Genomic DNA, 14,492 nt, shown 5'->3' with positions numbered 1-14,492 from the left:
CTCAGCTTGAAAACATCTCACCGCAATCAAAGTAAATTGGAGTGTTCTGAAGCATTTGTTGCGCCATGCTCTTTGTTTCAGGTGGAAACAGTCAAGCTGTTCCCAGAGACACCCCTCTGCACTTATGTTTTTTTTGGGGTTTTTTTTCGTCTTTTTCGTTTTATGAGAGGAGCCCCGTGGCATTGTGTAGTATAGATGAGACTAGTGTGTGGGATTTGACAGAACTGGGTCAAGACTGCTCCAGATTCCCACTAGTGTGTGAAGATGCGTAGTTTTTAAAGCCAGACTCTGTGCAGAGTGTTTTTGCAAGTTTAGAGAAGTAGAAAGGGTCATTTTAGCTTCACTGATGCCTGGAAGTGCCGCAGTACGGAACCTCGCAATGGATAATTGATCGCGTTTATGACCGCTTCGTGCCACGTTTAATGGTTTTAGGAATAGATCCCTTCCTCCATCTCTTCCCTCCTGTGATTTGCTGTTTTAAACCATGTTCCTCTCTGTATCCCCCAATTCAGATGAACTTCTGCAGGATCAAAAGGCAGACATGGACCAGTTCCTGTCCTCCATCTCTGAATCGCAGCCTGACGTTACTGTGTCCTCTGAGGAGAGTGTGGAGGTTCCTGCCTTTGAAGGAAAGCCTTTCCGCCCCTTCCAGGTCAACTCTCTGGGCTCCCCCGCTGAACCCGAGGGTACGTTTCTTGTCTAAATTTACACAAGCAAACCTTTAAGGCTCGCGGTTGCTCTCCACGGTCTCTCAATATGGCACTGTTGCCGAGGCAGGTTTTGTATCAGTGTCATGCCACTACTACCCCCTTCACTATTGGGAAAGAAACAGCTTAACCCTCTTAGCAGGCTCCTCAGCCGGAGTTTAGCCTGCACACCTGAAAAGTGTCCAAACCCTTTCTAAAACCAGAAAACGGACCAGTCTGGGAGACCAGCAAACCAGCTGAGAGTGGTTTAAGTTGTTTTTCATCAGGGTTGGACCCTGTAGCACTTAAAATGAAAATAACCAATACCCTTTGTAAAAGGGAATGTCATATTTCCACTTCCTGTTAAATATCATATTTCTAGAACTATAGTGTTATTACCGTTTCTAACGCTGAAAGCATTCTGTGAAGGTTTGATATGATTTTCTGTAGTAACTCGAGGAGAATATGCTTGTTTAGTAGGTTAAATGGTTTGCTAAAGTAGCTATAAACAAACTTAAAACACAAAGAAAGGCAAATGTTTAATCTGGCATTATTATATAATATGCTCATATGATATACTGTAGTAATTTCATGTGATATGAGATGTATATACTGTGAAACACATTAAATTGTTCGTTCATCTTTGCAAACAATATTCAACCAGTATTTGGCATGGCACCAGTCAGAAAACTTAGTTAACTCATTATTACCCACAACTTAATAAAGTGAATCTTATAAATCATATTTCACCCCCAAAATAAAAAAAGAAGCATTTCACATATAGAAAATTAAGCATATATTATGGTCTTTGCTTTGTGACTTTATGAAAGTACAAAAATATTATTTTATTATATAAATATTAAAATAAAAATGTAAATATAATATATAAAATATAATAAATTATAAAATATCATTTTCTTCATGCAAAATAACTTTTTCATTTTTATTTTGGGGTGAAATGTGATTGGAAGTTTTCCAGGAAACATTAAGCCACCAGTACCTTGTTCACGTGTTTTTCTCTGGCTGGCTCTTGTTTAAAGTGTCTGTTTTGAGCCAGTACTAGAGGTCTGCTCATAGCTTCTCTCTCAAAGCCGTTCAGGTGAAGCTCCTGTTCGCGTTAACTTGTCTAAATGCTGAATGAAGCCCCGAAGTCCAAATATTGCACTCGGGCCATAGGTTTCTGCTTATCTAAGCTTGCCTGAGTCCCCATTGGCATCGCCTTAAACACCACGCCATTTGAAGTTCAGCTGAATCATAAAGCCTGAGGCTCTGGCGTCACACTGCAGCCAAGTGCTTTGAAAATCTCTCTCTTTCTGAGCCCATTCCTGCTCATTCACTGTCCTGCCTGGGCCTGCCAAGCCTTTAAGGAAACTGCGAAATTAAAATGCGATATACAAAAAGAGCAATGTAATAAACACATTAGAGCCCAGGAGGGCTTTCATTATGACAGGCCTGTCCAGAAACACATCCTGAGTCTTTCTTTCCCCTGTTCTTTGATTTGTTTTTCTTTATCATTCTGTCCCTGCGGGATTCTCCTCTCCGTCCGCAGACACAGCTTGATAAGCCTGACTACTACTTTTACTCACCTGGGTTATTTTCTCTTTTTCTATTCCAATCTTTTCTTTTGTCTTTTGCTTGTACACAATGCCTAGGCGATCTCTCTGAACCCCCTCGTGCCTTCAAGAAAGGTGGGTCTCTGCTGCTTTTCTCTGTTTCTTTTTCTTTCTTCAGCTGCTGAAATGTGTTTGCGCTTTCTTCTTTTTTTTTATTTTTATTTTTTTAATTGTTGCATAGAGGGCTGGGTTATTGAATTTTTATATTTATATATACATTTTATTTTGATTCCATCCGATATTGATTTAATTTTAGAATATTTCACTAATGTCAGGATGCCTGTTTTAATATTAGACAGTATTTTTGTGACCGCTAAAGTGCATTACATGCATTATGAGCATATTAAGAGCATATTAAAAACTATGATCATAAACTATTATTAAAAACTCCATTCTAAATGGAAAAAGTAAATTTTTTGGTATTGTGTGTTCACACACAAAATGTGGAGGGTTTTGTGGCCATGTCCTGGATTAATATTATTGTTTTGAAGTAAATGTTTTTTTTTTTTAAATACTAAAAAAGTAAATTATTATAATTTCATTAGAATTAAAATTAATTATAAAATTAATTATATTTAATTCAAAATTAAAATATAATTTTTTATAAACAAATAATAAATTTTAAAAAGACAAATTATTATTATTATTATTTAAGGATTGTTTCTGTCATTTGGGGATTTTGAGAATCTATATCGGATTGTTTAAATGTAGATTATTCTGTCAATTTTTTTTTTTACCCAGCCCTCCTTGCATACATCTTGACTCATCTCCCCATCTGTCCTCATATTTTTACTGTATTTCCACCCCATGCTTTTGCTCTGTCCGTCCCTTCTGCCCTGTTAGCCATCTTGTTCTAAATTTCTTCTGTCACTCCCTCGGATGGGGAGACCAAACATCACATCCCTCAATGTCTGGCCGGAAGAGCTTTCCCTAATGAAAAGTCCAGGCAGCTTGTTAAGCTAATTAGCCATTTGGATGGGAGAACGAGTCCAATGTAAATGTGCTGTGTACTGCTAAAGCAGTTATGGCTGCCTTACTACCTGCCTGTGTCAGGAAGACAAATAACCTGATTCAGACCCAGCTCTCTGTCGACAGATCCTTAGGACTCATTTGCTACTTATTGGGTCTCCTCTTGTCGCTTTCCTGGTATCTTGCGCTTTTCATGAAAGGAGCTCATTTATTTAGTAGTTATGTTGCAGGACCGCTGTTTAGCTGACCATTGGCCAGTTTTTGCCCCCAGATTGTACAACTGGAACATCGACCTGTTTATCGCTTAACCTTGCAGTCCCACCCCTTATGAATTCGCCTATAAACCTGCTCTTAAAATATTAGTGGTAGAAGCTTGCAATTCACTATTACTATTTTAAACAACCTCCAAACCCTATTTAATCATACTGTATCATTTATACTACAGACAAGAATGATACCTCAAATCATGCGGCTTGTTGAAAAGAGGCCTGATCAAATGCATAACTTACATTTAAAAGGACTCGTAGAGTGTTAGAAATTAACTGTTCCACTAAGAGGCAATATTTGTTCACTGGAATTGATTTCTCAGGTGCATTTTTTTTGTTTGTTTGTAAGGGCTATTTTTATAATTACCTTATTAAAGGGTTAGTTCAGTAAAATAAATGGCTGAAATAAAATATATTTTTAAATAAATTAATTAATTAATTGAACACATTTTATTTCAACTACAGTTGTCACGGCAAGGCAATGTAAAATAGGTCAAATTAAATCAAATAAAAATTTATAACATTTAAATAAATTAAAAAAAATAAATGTGAATCGAATTAATACCAACTATATAGACATTTTTTTTTTTTTAAATACTAAAAAAGTAAATTATTATAATTTCATTAGAATTAAAATTAATTATAAAATTAATTATATTTAATTCAAAATTAAAATATAATTTTTTATAAACAAATAATAAATTTTAAAAAGACAAATTATTATTATTATTATTTAAGGATTGTTTCTGTCATTTGGGGATTTTGAGAATCTATATCGGATTGTTTAAATGTAGATTATTCTGTCAATTTTTTTTTTTACCCAGCCCTCCTTGCATACATCTTGACTCATCTCCCCATCTGTCCTCATATTTTTACTGTATTTCCACCCCATGCTTTTGCTCTGTCCGTCCCTTCTGCCCTGTTAGCCATCTTGTTCTAAATTTCTTCTGTCACTCCCTCGGATGGGGAGACCAAACATCACATCCCTCAATGTCTGGCCGGAAGAGCTTTCCCTAATGAAAAGTCCAGGCAGCTTGTTAAGCTAATTAGCCATTTGGATGGGAGAACGAGTCCAATGTAAATGTGCTGTGTACTGCTAAAGCAGTTATGGCTGCCTTACTACCTGCCTGTGTCAGGAAGACAAATAACCTGATTCAGACCCAGCTCTCTGTCGACAGATCCTTAGGACTCATTTGCTACTTATTGGGTCTCCTCTTGTCGCTTTCCTGGTATCTTGCGCTTTTCATGAAAGGAGCTCATTTATTTAGTAGTTATGTTGCAGGACCGCTGTTTAGCTGACCATTGGCCAGTTTTTGCCCCCAGATTGTACAACTGGAACATCGACCTGTTTATCGCTTAACCTTGCAGTCCCACCCCTTATGAATTCGCCTATAAACCTGCTCTTAAAATATTAGTGGTAGAAGCTTGCAATTCACTATTACTATTTTAAACAACCTCCAAACCCTATTTAATCATACTGTATCATTGCGATCGCATGAGCATGTCCGGTGGATACGGGTCATCATTAGACTTGATGCAAGGTGGAATTGAGCACTAAACATTTGTGTGTGAAAATTGCCAGTCACGGCTGTCAGTGCACATTCGGTCCATTTAGCACTTTGAGAGGGCAGATCAATACCACCAAACACATTCATTCATGTTAAAGCTCAATTTCATTCTTAAAGGAGTAGTCCACCCCAAAAATGGAAATTGTCATCATATGAGGCCAATTCATACTTAGAACGATAACTGTAATGATACCTATTTCAATGGACGGGCTCTCTAACCCTCCCATAGACGGCAAGGTAACTACCACGTTCAAGGTCCAGAAAAGTACCTAGATGACGAAAATGTGGAATAAAGCCGACCCTATTTAATCATACTGTATCATTTATACTACAGACAAGAATGATACCTCAAATCATGCGGCTTGTTGACAAGAGGCCTGATCAAATGCATAACTTACATTAAAAGGACTCGTAGAGTGTTAGAAATTAACTGTTCCACTAAGAGGCAATATTTGTTCACTGGAATTGATTTCTCAGGTGCATTTTTTTTTTTGTTTGTAAGGGCTATTTTTATAATTACCTTATTAAAGGGTTAGTTCACCCAAAAATGAAAATTACTCACCCTCGTGTTGTTCGAAACCCGTAAGACCTTTGTTCATCTTCGGAACACAATTTAAGATATTTCTGATGAAATCTGAGGGCTCTCTGACCCTCCCATAGACGGCAAGGTAACTACCACGTTCAAGGTCCAGAAAAGTACCAAGATGACGAAAATGTGGAATAAAGCCTTTATTTTTGTTTTCGCAGTAGAGACGAGAAAGTGGAATAAATTTGTTATTTTTGTTTTCTTCGTTTTCTTTTTCTTTGGTGAACTAACCCTTCAAAAGTATCTGTGTTGTCTTTTATGTCAACCAATACTAAAATTGAATAATCCAAATACTATTATCGATCAAATTTGATCAACAGCAACAAAATCCGTCTTTACACTGCAAAGGTGTAACAGAAGCTGTATCTGACATTATTATTTACACAGAGTTAGATGCTACTCAAAGTTAGCGAACATGTATTCACACAACAACTGCATATAAATAGTTCAGACTAATCTAAACGCCTCTGGTGGGCCATTGCATTCAGAATCGTGTCTAAATGTAATGCCACAATCAACACACTTCACACATGTCACTTTTACTGCAACTGCTGTAATAGATTTAGTTTAATTGTAATGGGGCATTTTTTTGCCACCTTATCTTGAATTTGTGGGTTATTTATGTTAATTTTAGAGGTATTTTTGCCCCAAGCCCCTGTTAATTTCTGCCACTGGGCTCGAATCTAGCAAACAGACTTGAGGTTGGGCTCTTTTGACTTGAGCTAGTTAGCAACCACTTAGCAATGCCTTAGAAACTACCTAGAAAACCACTCAGAATGCATTAGAAACCAAAAATAGCAACACCCACAAGATACCGGTGACATTTTCTTCCATAATTGTCAATATCTGATTGGTCTTGCTGTTTTTGTTGTCTCATCTCATGTGTAAAGTCTAATTGTCTTGGTGACACACTTCACCTCCATGTTATGAAGTAGCTTGACTGTGTGTGTTCTGGTGGTTAGTGGTTCAGTTGTGCATAGTTAAGCTGTAAACCCTTCTCTCCAGAGCTTGTGACAGCCGCTGAACATAGTTAATCTTTTAGAATCAGTGACCTGCTGCTTTGACAGTCAAACAATGAGTGTGGGTGGAGGGTATTGTTCTTCTGTCGACCAATGAGATTTCCAATGTGATATTATGCAACCAAGACTTATTTTAGCCAGGTGTCTTTGGAGATTTCTAGCATGTTAATGTTTACCCCTGTTGTAGTACAACAGAAAAATGCTATTCATGCCGTTTAATTTCTATTGATTTTATTTTTTTATATATAATCGATGTTTTAGTATCATTGACACTATTATAGTTTTTATTAATATGCTGAATTTATTTAATGTGCCTATATAGTTTTTATCCATTTTTACTTCAAGTTTAGTTTGTTTTATCAGGTTATTTTAGTATATCAAGTTAAACTAAATGAAAATGATTAAACATTGTATTTTTTTAACACCTATTTTATTTCTAGCTACATATTTTTAAAGTTTTTAACTATAATAACCCTGTATGTAATTAATAGCCAAATAGATATTTTATAATTGTTTTGTGGGTAATGCATTCAAACATTTGAATGTAGAAATAGTTAAGACCTTTTAAATGTTAATGTAATAATGTCACATTTCAAAACTAATTGCCATCTTGCACTTGAACATTAGCCTCCACATCCTGATTGCCATCTGAGTTCCCAACATGTAGAAGCTCAAATGTCTTGATTCCTGGTTCTTGTATGGAAAGACCACGTTTGACCATCTAGTCATTTGTTTCACTCAGAAATGTCACATTATGGAAGTAAAATAGTTTATGTATCAAGTTTCATGTTGACTTTAATTGTTTAATATGTGGGGCGAGGATGTATATTTATAGAGCTGTTACTGGAAACAAGTGCTCACAGGATGTCCCAAGACGCTAATTCTACCAGGAAGAGACCTTTTGACCACAATAGATCACACCTCTTACTCTGAGCTTGTCTGGACTGATCCAGGAGGACTCTGAACTTCTACTTCATACACTTAAATAAATGCATGACTAATGAATGAGACGTGTCGCCCCCCCGACTGAAAAAAATAAATAAAAACTGCAAGGCAGCAGGATTCTGGTCACGATTTGGATTGTGCTAGAAGCTGAGGTTATTTAGCTAATTGCAGCTACTGTTGGTCAAAGACATATTTGTAAGCATTTGAGTTTTATTAATTCCGATATGCAAGATTCCATCTGGTCCTCCTGTCTCTGATTGGCTGTTCCCTCTGTAGGCTCTGGCATGAACAGTCTGGATGGTCTGATTGGAGCAGAGGAAAAAGTCATCAACAGCAAGATCAACGAAAATGTGGTGAGCCCACCAGCCTGCCTCCAACACCACACACGCTTCAATGATCTGTTGCGAACACTGTGCCAACTCTCATGACTGAAATTACATAAACACAAAAAAATGCAGGATTTTCAAACACGTTCAGTTTAAGTGCTAATAATAAAATCAAGAATTGGCTTCATGATACACCTAGAGGAACATTTACTTAATAAAGACCACATGCTCTGTAAACTTTATTTATATAACTATGGTCTCATAGTTATAACTGTGCCATATGAATTTATTTGATTTTACTGGCTTTACTGGGGGGTTAAACATTTTGACCCCCAAATATGATGGTCACCTCTCTTTTAAAATATAAAGACGGCTATCTAATGTATAAAAGCCATTTATACTTAGTAAAAAAGGTTATATTATTAGGATTGTTCACCCATAAATGAAAATTCTGTCATGAATTACTTACCCTCATGTCGTTCCAAACCCGTAAGACATTCATTCATCTTCGGAACACAAATGAAGATATTTTTGATGAAATCCAAGAGCTTTCTGACCCTCTATAGACAGCAACAGCACTACCACGTTCAAGGCCCAGAAACGTAGTAAGGACATCGTTAAATTAGTCCACATCAGTGGTTCAGCCATAACCTTAAACTACGAGAATACTACATTTAATACTACTAATAAAACAAAAATGTCAGTCTTCGATGCGCATTCACAAGAGTACCACGACACATGCATGTGGTGCAGGAGCTGGTGAATTTTCATTTTTGGGTGAACTATCCCTTTAAGACGATACGTTGTTGACAGAATTAAATTGGATTTTTATATTGTCATTGCACCAAATTAGCCAAAATTATGAAACTACTTTCTGGAAAATATTTTCTCCGTATTAGATTGACAGCTGCTAGATTTAATTTTTCAATATAACGAGAAATGTATTTCTAGCCCCATTTTTACAATCTATTTTGTTCCAAAGCAAGCACAGACAGTACAACCTGCAGTGAGAGGCTAGTGATGGGCTAAAATTGACAGTTTTTTACTATTAAAAACATGGCTGTCAAACTAATAAAATAATCACAATTAGTCTCATGATTTCTGACTTGCCTTTAGAAAGTGCTGTAGACTGAGAGGGTAATAAATATCAAACACCTCTTAACAAAATTTTCTTAACTTTTACCTCGTTATTTCAGTGTTATGTTCATATATACTTCATTGTCATATTATTTGCATGTTGAGTCTATCTCAATATCTATAGCCGAACCAAAGCCTAAAATCGAACCTTACCTAAAACTTTAGCACTTCCGCTGCCTTGCAATCACTATCTCCTTTCAGATATACAAATCTGCTTTATTTCAGTCTTATCTCATTCATATCCCAGCATTCATTGCATGCCACGTTCACTTATTTCCCAGTCACATTCTAGTTTCCTCTAATCGCAGCTCACACAAGAGCCTGAGTGGTTGTGGAGGGCTGAGCTAGACACATGCAATGCATGATCTCTCTGAAGAATGTGGCTCATGTTCGGCTTGTTTTGTTTGTACAGTATCTCTGCATGTTTGCCTCTCTGAAATCACATAGAGGAGCTATCAAGAGGTTTGTGAGAATCTAAGCATATATATATATATAGTTTATAGCATAAGTCCCACAAGGACATACCCTTGAAAACTATGATTAAACGCAAAAACACACTAAAGTTACACAGCTAGAGGCCAAGGCAAGTGTAAGAAATGTTTTGCATGTCCACTACGATGCAAGGCAAGGAAAAAATTGAGTCAAATGTTTGTTTTTTTTCTTTCCCCTCTCTCTCTTCCCCCTTCTTAGCAATGTCTTTGTATGCCTGTATAGTTGATGTTGCAATCATGGCTTTTATCAAGGACAACCTGTGGTGTGCATTGTTCTTATGAGATGTTATTATATATATATTTTTAAGTTCGCTTTTATTTTCTGTTTTTTTTCCCCTCTTCCTGTGACGGTATTTCTGTATGTGACTTTCACTATGCACCTAAATGGCTCCAATCTTGGACCTTGTCATTGCCTGCTTGATTGTGGAAATGGTCATAGGGGTGAGGGGAAAATAATACAAAGTTCATATATTAGAAGTAAAATATGGTTGAATCCAGTGGAAAATGGCTTCTTGGTTACAGGTGAGAAACACATCAATAAATTCACTACTTCCATGTAGGTGTCATTTTTGTCTTTATTCTACCATTATACCAGTATAAAAAAAATGTATGAATGTTCTTATACCTCATGAGTAGTCTGATTTCAGTTTACAATATAAAATAAAAGCATTTTAAATATGAAATATATTACTTAAAATATATAAATATCATTTTATATAAAATATGCATGAATTACGCTTACATATTTCATAATGAAACATTTCATTTTTTATGTATACACATACATTTCAATACAAAACTGATTTTATTTACTTGGCAAATGAAAAGTAACAGTCAGTATGTGGTGTGGCCACAAGCTTCTTTAAAGGAATAGTTCACCCCAAAATGAAATTTGCTGACAGTGCACTCGCCTTCAGGCCATCCAAGATGTAGATGAGTCGGTTTCATCAGACCAGATTTGGAGAAATCTAGCATTCCATCACTTGCTCACCAATGGATCCTCTGCAGTGAATGGGTGCCGTCAGAGTGAGAGTCCAAACAGCTGATAAAAACATCACAATAATCCACAAGTAATTCCCACAACACCAGTCCATCAATTAACACCACCTTGTGAAACGAAAAGCTGTGTGTTTGTGATCAATCATAAGGCTGTTTTAACTTAAACCATTGTTTCTGGCCAAAATACCAGTTCATAATAAGAATCCAGTGAAAAAGTCAACCCCCTGTTGTCCTCTCTCATCAAAATCCACCAACATGATTTTGCTTGTACAAGTGCTTAATCTACATGTTTCTCTCCTAATTCAGACAACACGACTTTTTCACTGGAGGCAGCAATATTATGGATAAAGGACAACGTTTGAGTTAAAGATGTGTTCACGGTGGATTTATTTCTTGCAAACACGCAGCTTTTCGCTTCACAAGACGTTAACTGAGACTGGAGTCGTGTGGATTATTGTGATGTTTTTATCAGCTGTATGAATAGCACTTCTTCCGCTGCCTTGCAGTCACTATCTCCTTTCAGATATACAAATCTGCTTTATTTCAGTCTTATCTCATTCATATCCCAGCATTCATTGCATGCCACGTTCACTTATTTCCCAGTCACATTCTAGTTTCCTCTAATCGCAGCTCACACAAGAGCCTGAGTGGTTGTGGAGGGCTGAGCTAGACACATGCAATGCATGATCTCTCTGAAGAATGTGGCTCATGTTCGGCTTGTTTTGTTTGTACAGTATCTCTGCATGTTTGCCTCTCTGAAATCACATAGAGGAGCTATCAAGAGGTTTGCGAGAATCTAAGCTACATTAAAAGGAACATTCGGTCATCATTTACTCATCCTCATGTGGTTCCAAACCAGTATGACTTTTTCTTCTGGGGAAGATGATGTTTTATTCAGCTGTATGAACTCTACATTTTCCAAATCTGTTTCAATGAAGAAACAAACTCCTCTGCATCTTGGATGGCCTGAGGGTGAGTACATTTTCAGTTAACGGTCACACATGACGCTCTATCATTCACTCTTAGTGTTTTCAATGCTACCTTGAGGAGGATGACAAACAGGCTAGACAGACTCTCTCAATCGCTGTGAAGGATAATGCTCTCACTCGGAGCACGCAAGGACAAGTTTAGTTCTTTTCGAGTTTATATACATTTAATTATATAAAATATTTAATGAATATACACGGCCATTGAAAGGTTTGTTGTCGGTAACATTTTAGAAAACAATAGTAGTATTACATCACTTCCTCACCAATGGATCCTCTGCAGTGAATGGGTGCCGTCAGAATGAGAGTCTAAACGGCTGATAAAAACATCACAATAATCCACAAGTGATGATTTAAAATTAAAATGCCTTGAAGATGGATTTGTTTTTTTAAAACGCGCAGCTTTTCTCTTTACAAGACGTTAATTGATGGAAGGGGTGTGGATTATTGTGATGTTTTTATCAGCTATTTGGACTCTCATTCTGACGGCACCCATTCACTGCAGAGGATCGTTTGATGATCAAGTGATGGAATGCTACGTTTCCAATCTGTTCTGATGAAGAAACAAACTCAGTAATGCGTAATTTTTCTTTTTTCGTGAACTATTCCTGAAAAGGATCATGTGACACTGAAGACTGGAGTAATGGCTGCTAAAAATTCAGATTTGCAATCAGAGGAATAAATTCAAAGTTATTTTAAACTGTAAAAATATTTCATGATATTACTGTTTTTAATGTATTTTTGATCCAATAAATGCAGCCTTGGTCAACTTCCGAAACATTACAAAAAATCTTACTGTTCCTAAACTTTTTAATAGTTGCTTATGTTGTAGGTACTGATATCTTAAATCTTCCTCTTGTGCTTCAGGTTGATCCTATGCTAACTCCAGAAGAACGTCACCTGAGTAAGATGCAGAACCACGGCTACGAAAACCCCACCTACAAATACCTGGAGCAGATGCAGATTTAGCCTTCATGGGGCGCTGTGGAGCTAGAGAGGGGTGAACATACTACTGACCAATTCTAAAACTGCTCTCAAATCATTTCATGCATTTGAAATGCATATTCTGGTTCATTTAAAAAAACAAAAAACAATGGTTTATTAATGCTACTACTTCTAATACTGCTACTGTTGGAGCGCAATTTTATGCTCTTGTAACTTTTTATTTTATTTTAAAGTCAAGCGTTTTAAATCAGGAGAACATGATTCTGCAAATTAGCCTGGAATTGATTTTCCGTCATTGAAATCGGAACGTATTGTAATGTTATTTTAAATGTTAATTTGATAAAGTTCAGATCTAGTCTATGGAGGTACAGCAAAGCCGAAACAATCAAAACGAGACCGCAGTGTCTGTACACCATCGCTGGCTGCCGGATATACTTCTTTTAAATAGATGGCTTGTATATGAAGGTTATTTGTAACGACTTAAATGTGTAGTGAATCAGAAACTATGAAAAGAAAATCCTTAATTCATTTACTTTGTAATTATTAAAAACACACAATATATACATAAATAGAAAAAGTAGATGGTCAATTTATTCAGTCATTTTTTTTTTTTCTGGAGCTGAAATCTTGGCTGGGTTACAGGTTAAACTTTGAGATTAAAGGACTGATATTCCCGGTCCAAACATCTGATACCATCGCCTGTGTAAGATACGATGAATGGTTCGAACTGAATGGCGTGACGGCCTGCCAGATATTTTGGCTGATTGTGAATGTAGAGGTGCCCGATTTCAGTAACATTTACTATGTCATTTGTTTTTATCTTTTGGTTATGGTGTCATATGCTTGGACCAATAAACGGTGCGGCCCCTGCACATGATTGGTTGGAAGGGCCACAAGGTTAGGGGCCTCCAGTCTCCCATATCTCACTAAAATGTCTCTTTACTCGGAATGAATGTTATTTTTCCTGCCGTTACATGCACACACTCCAACGCTCCCTTTTTATAGTAAATCTGGCCTGATAAAATGTTGCATTCAGCTTGGGTTTATTGCAGTTATACTGTATTTTTATTTCATAGCTGCCTAATGAGAACTGGCATGGAGAGTTTTATCGTGTGGCAATACTTTGCACACATTGCTTACATCAAAGAGAGCATGTCCTCTCTCATCAAAATCCACCAACATGATTTTGCTTGTACAAGTGCTTAATCTACATGTTTCTCTCCTAATTCAGACAACACGACTTTTTCACTGGAGGCAGCAATATTATGGATAAAGGACAACGTTTGAGTTAAAGATGTGTTCACGGTGGATTTATTTCTTGCAAACACGCAGCTTTTCGCTTCACAAGACGTTAACTGAGACTGGAGTCGTGTGGATTATTGTGATGTTTTTATCAGCTGTATGAACTCTACATTTTCCAAATCTGTTTCAATGAAGAAACAAACTCCTCTGCATCTTGGATGGCCTGAGGGTGAGTACATTTTCATTTTTTGGGTGAACAATTCCGAACTATTCTAACGTGTAAATACTTGTATGAACATTCAACACCGATTCAGCAACTGAAACTGCAGATTTGCTCTGTCGTGCTGGAGGATCATGTCAGGATGAGTCTGCAGGAAGGGTACCACGTGAGGGAGGAGGATGTCTTCCCTGTAACACCATAAGCTCAGTCTGATGCTGTGACACACAGTGATGGACCCTCCACCTCCAAACCAATCCCGTTCAAGACTACAGGCCTCGGTGTAACTCTCACTCCTTTAACGATAAACACAAGTCTGACCATCACTCCTGGTGAGACAAAACCATGACTTGTCAGTGCCGAGCACTTTTTGCTAGTCCTGTCTGGTCCAGTGCAGTTTTAAGCATAAACTTTTTTTTTTTTTCAATGCATCAGAAAACACCACATGTTCAATCTGTATCTCAATTAGAAAAATAGGAAGAATTTCTTGCAGTGCA

The 14,492-nt window shown here is 37.0% G+C and overlaps 1 protein-coding gene across 1 annotated transcript in view; it reads left to right on the top strand.

Annotated features, from left to right (window-relative positions):
* Positions 1-8,097, top strand: part of aplp2 (amyloid beta (A4) precursor-like protein 2) — a 98,853-nt gene extending 90,756 nt beyond the window's left edge. Inside the window, exons 13-15 of the mRNA XM_016237665.1 lie at positions 513-686; positions 2,339-2,374; positions 7,929-8,097. Of these exons, the coding sequence (XP_016093151.1) occupies positions 513-686; positions 2,339-2,374; positions 7,929-8,080 (362 nt within the window). The 3' untranslated portion in view covers positions 8,081-8,097. The remainder of the gene's footprint in view (positions 1-512; positions 687-2,338; positions 2,375-7,928) is intronic.
* Positions 8,098-14,492: the final 6,395 nt, after the last annotated feature.

This window comes from Sinocyclocheilus grahami, unplaced genomic scaffold (genome assembly GCF_001515645.1).
Source record: "Sinocyclocheilus grahami isolate Dianchi unplaced genomic scaffold, SAMN03320097.WGS_v1.1 scaffold521.1, whole genome shotgun sequence".
In the NCBI taxonomy this organism is placed as follows: Eukaryota; Metazoa; Chordata; class Actinopteri; order Cypriniformes; family Cyprinidae; genus Sinocyclocheilus; species Sinocyclocheilus grahami.
The sequence above is the reverse complement of the archived record's forward strand: the minus strand, read 5'-3'. Positions and strand labels throughout refer to the sequence as shown.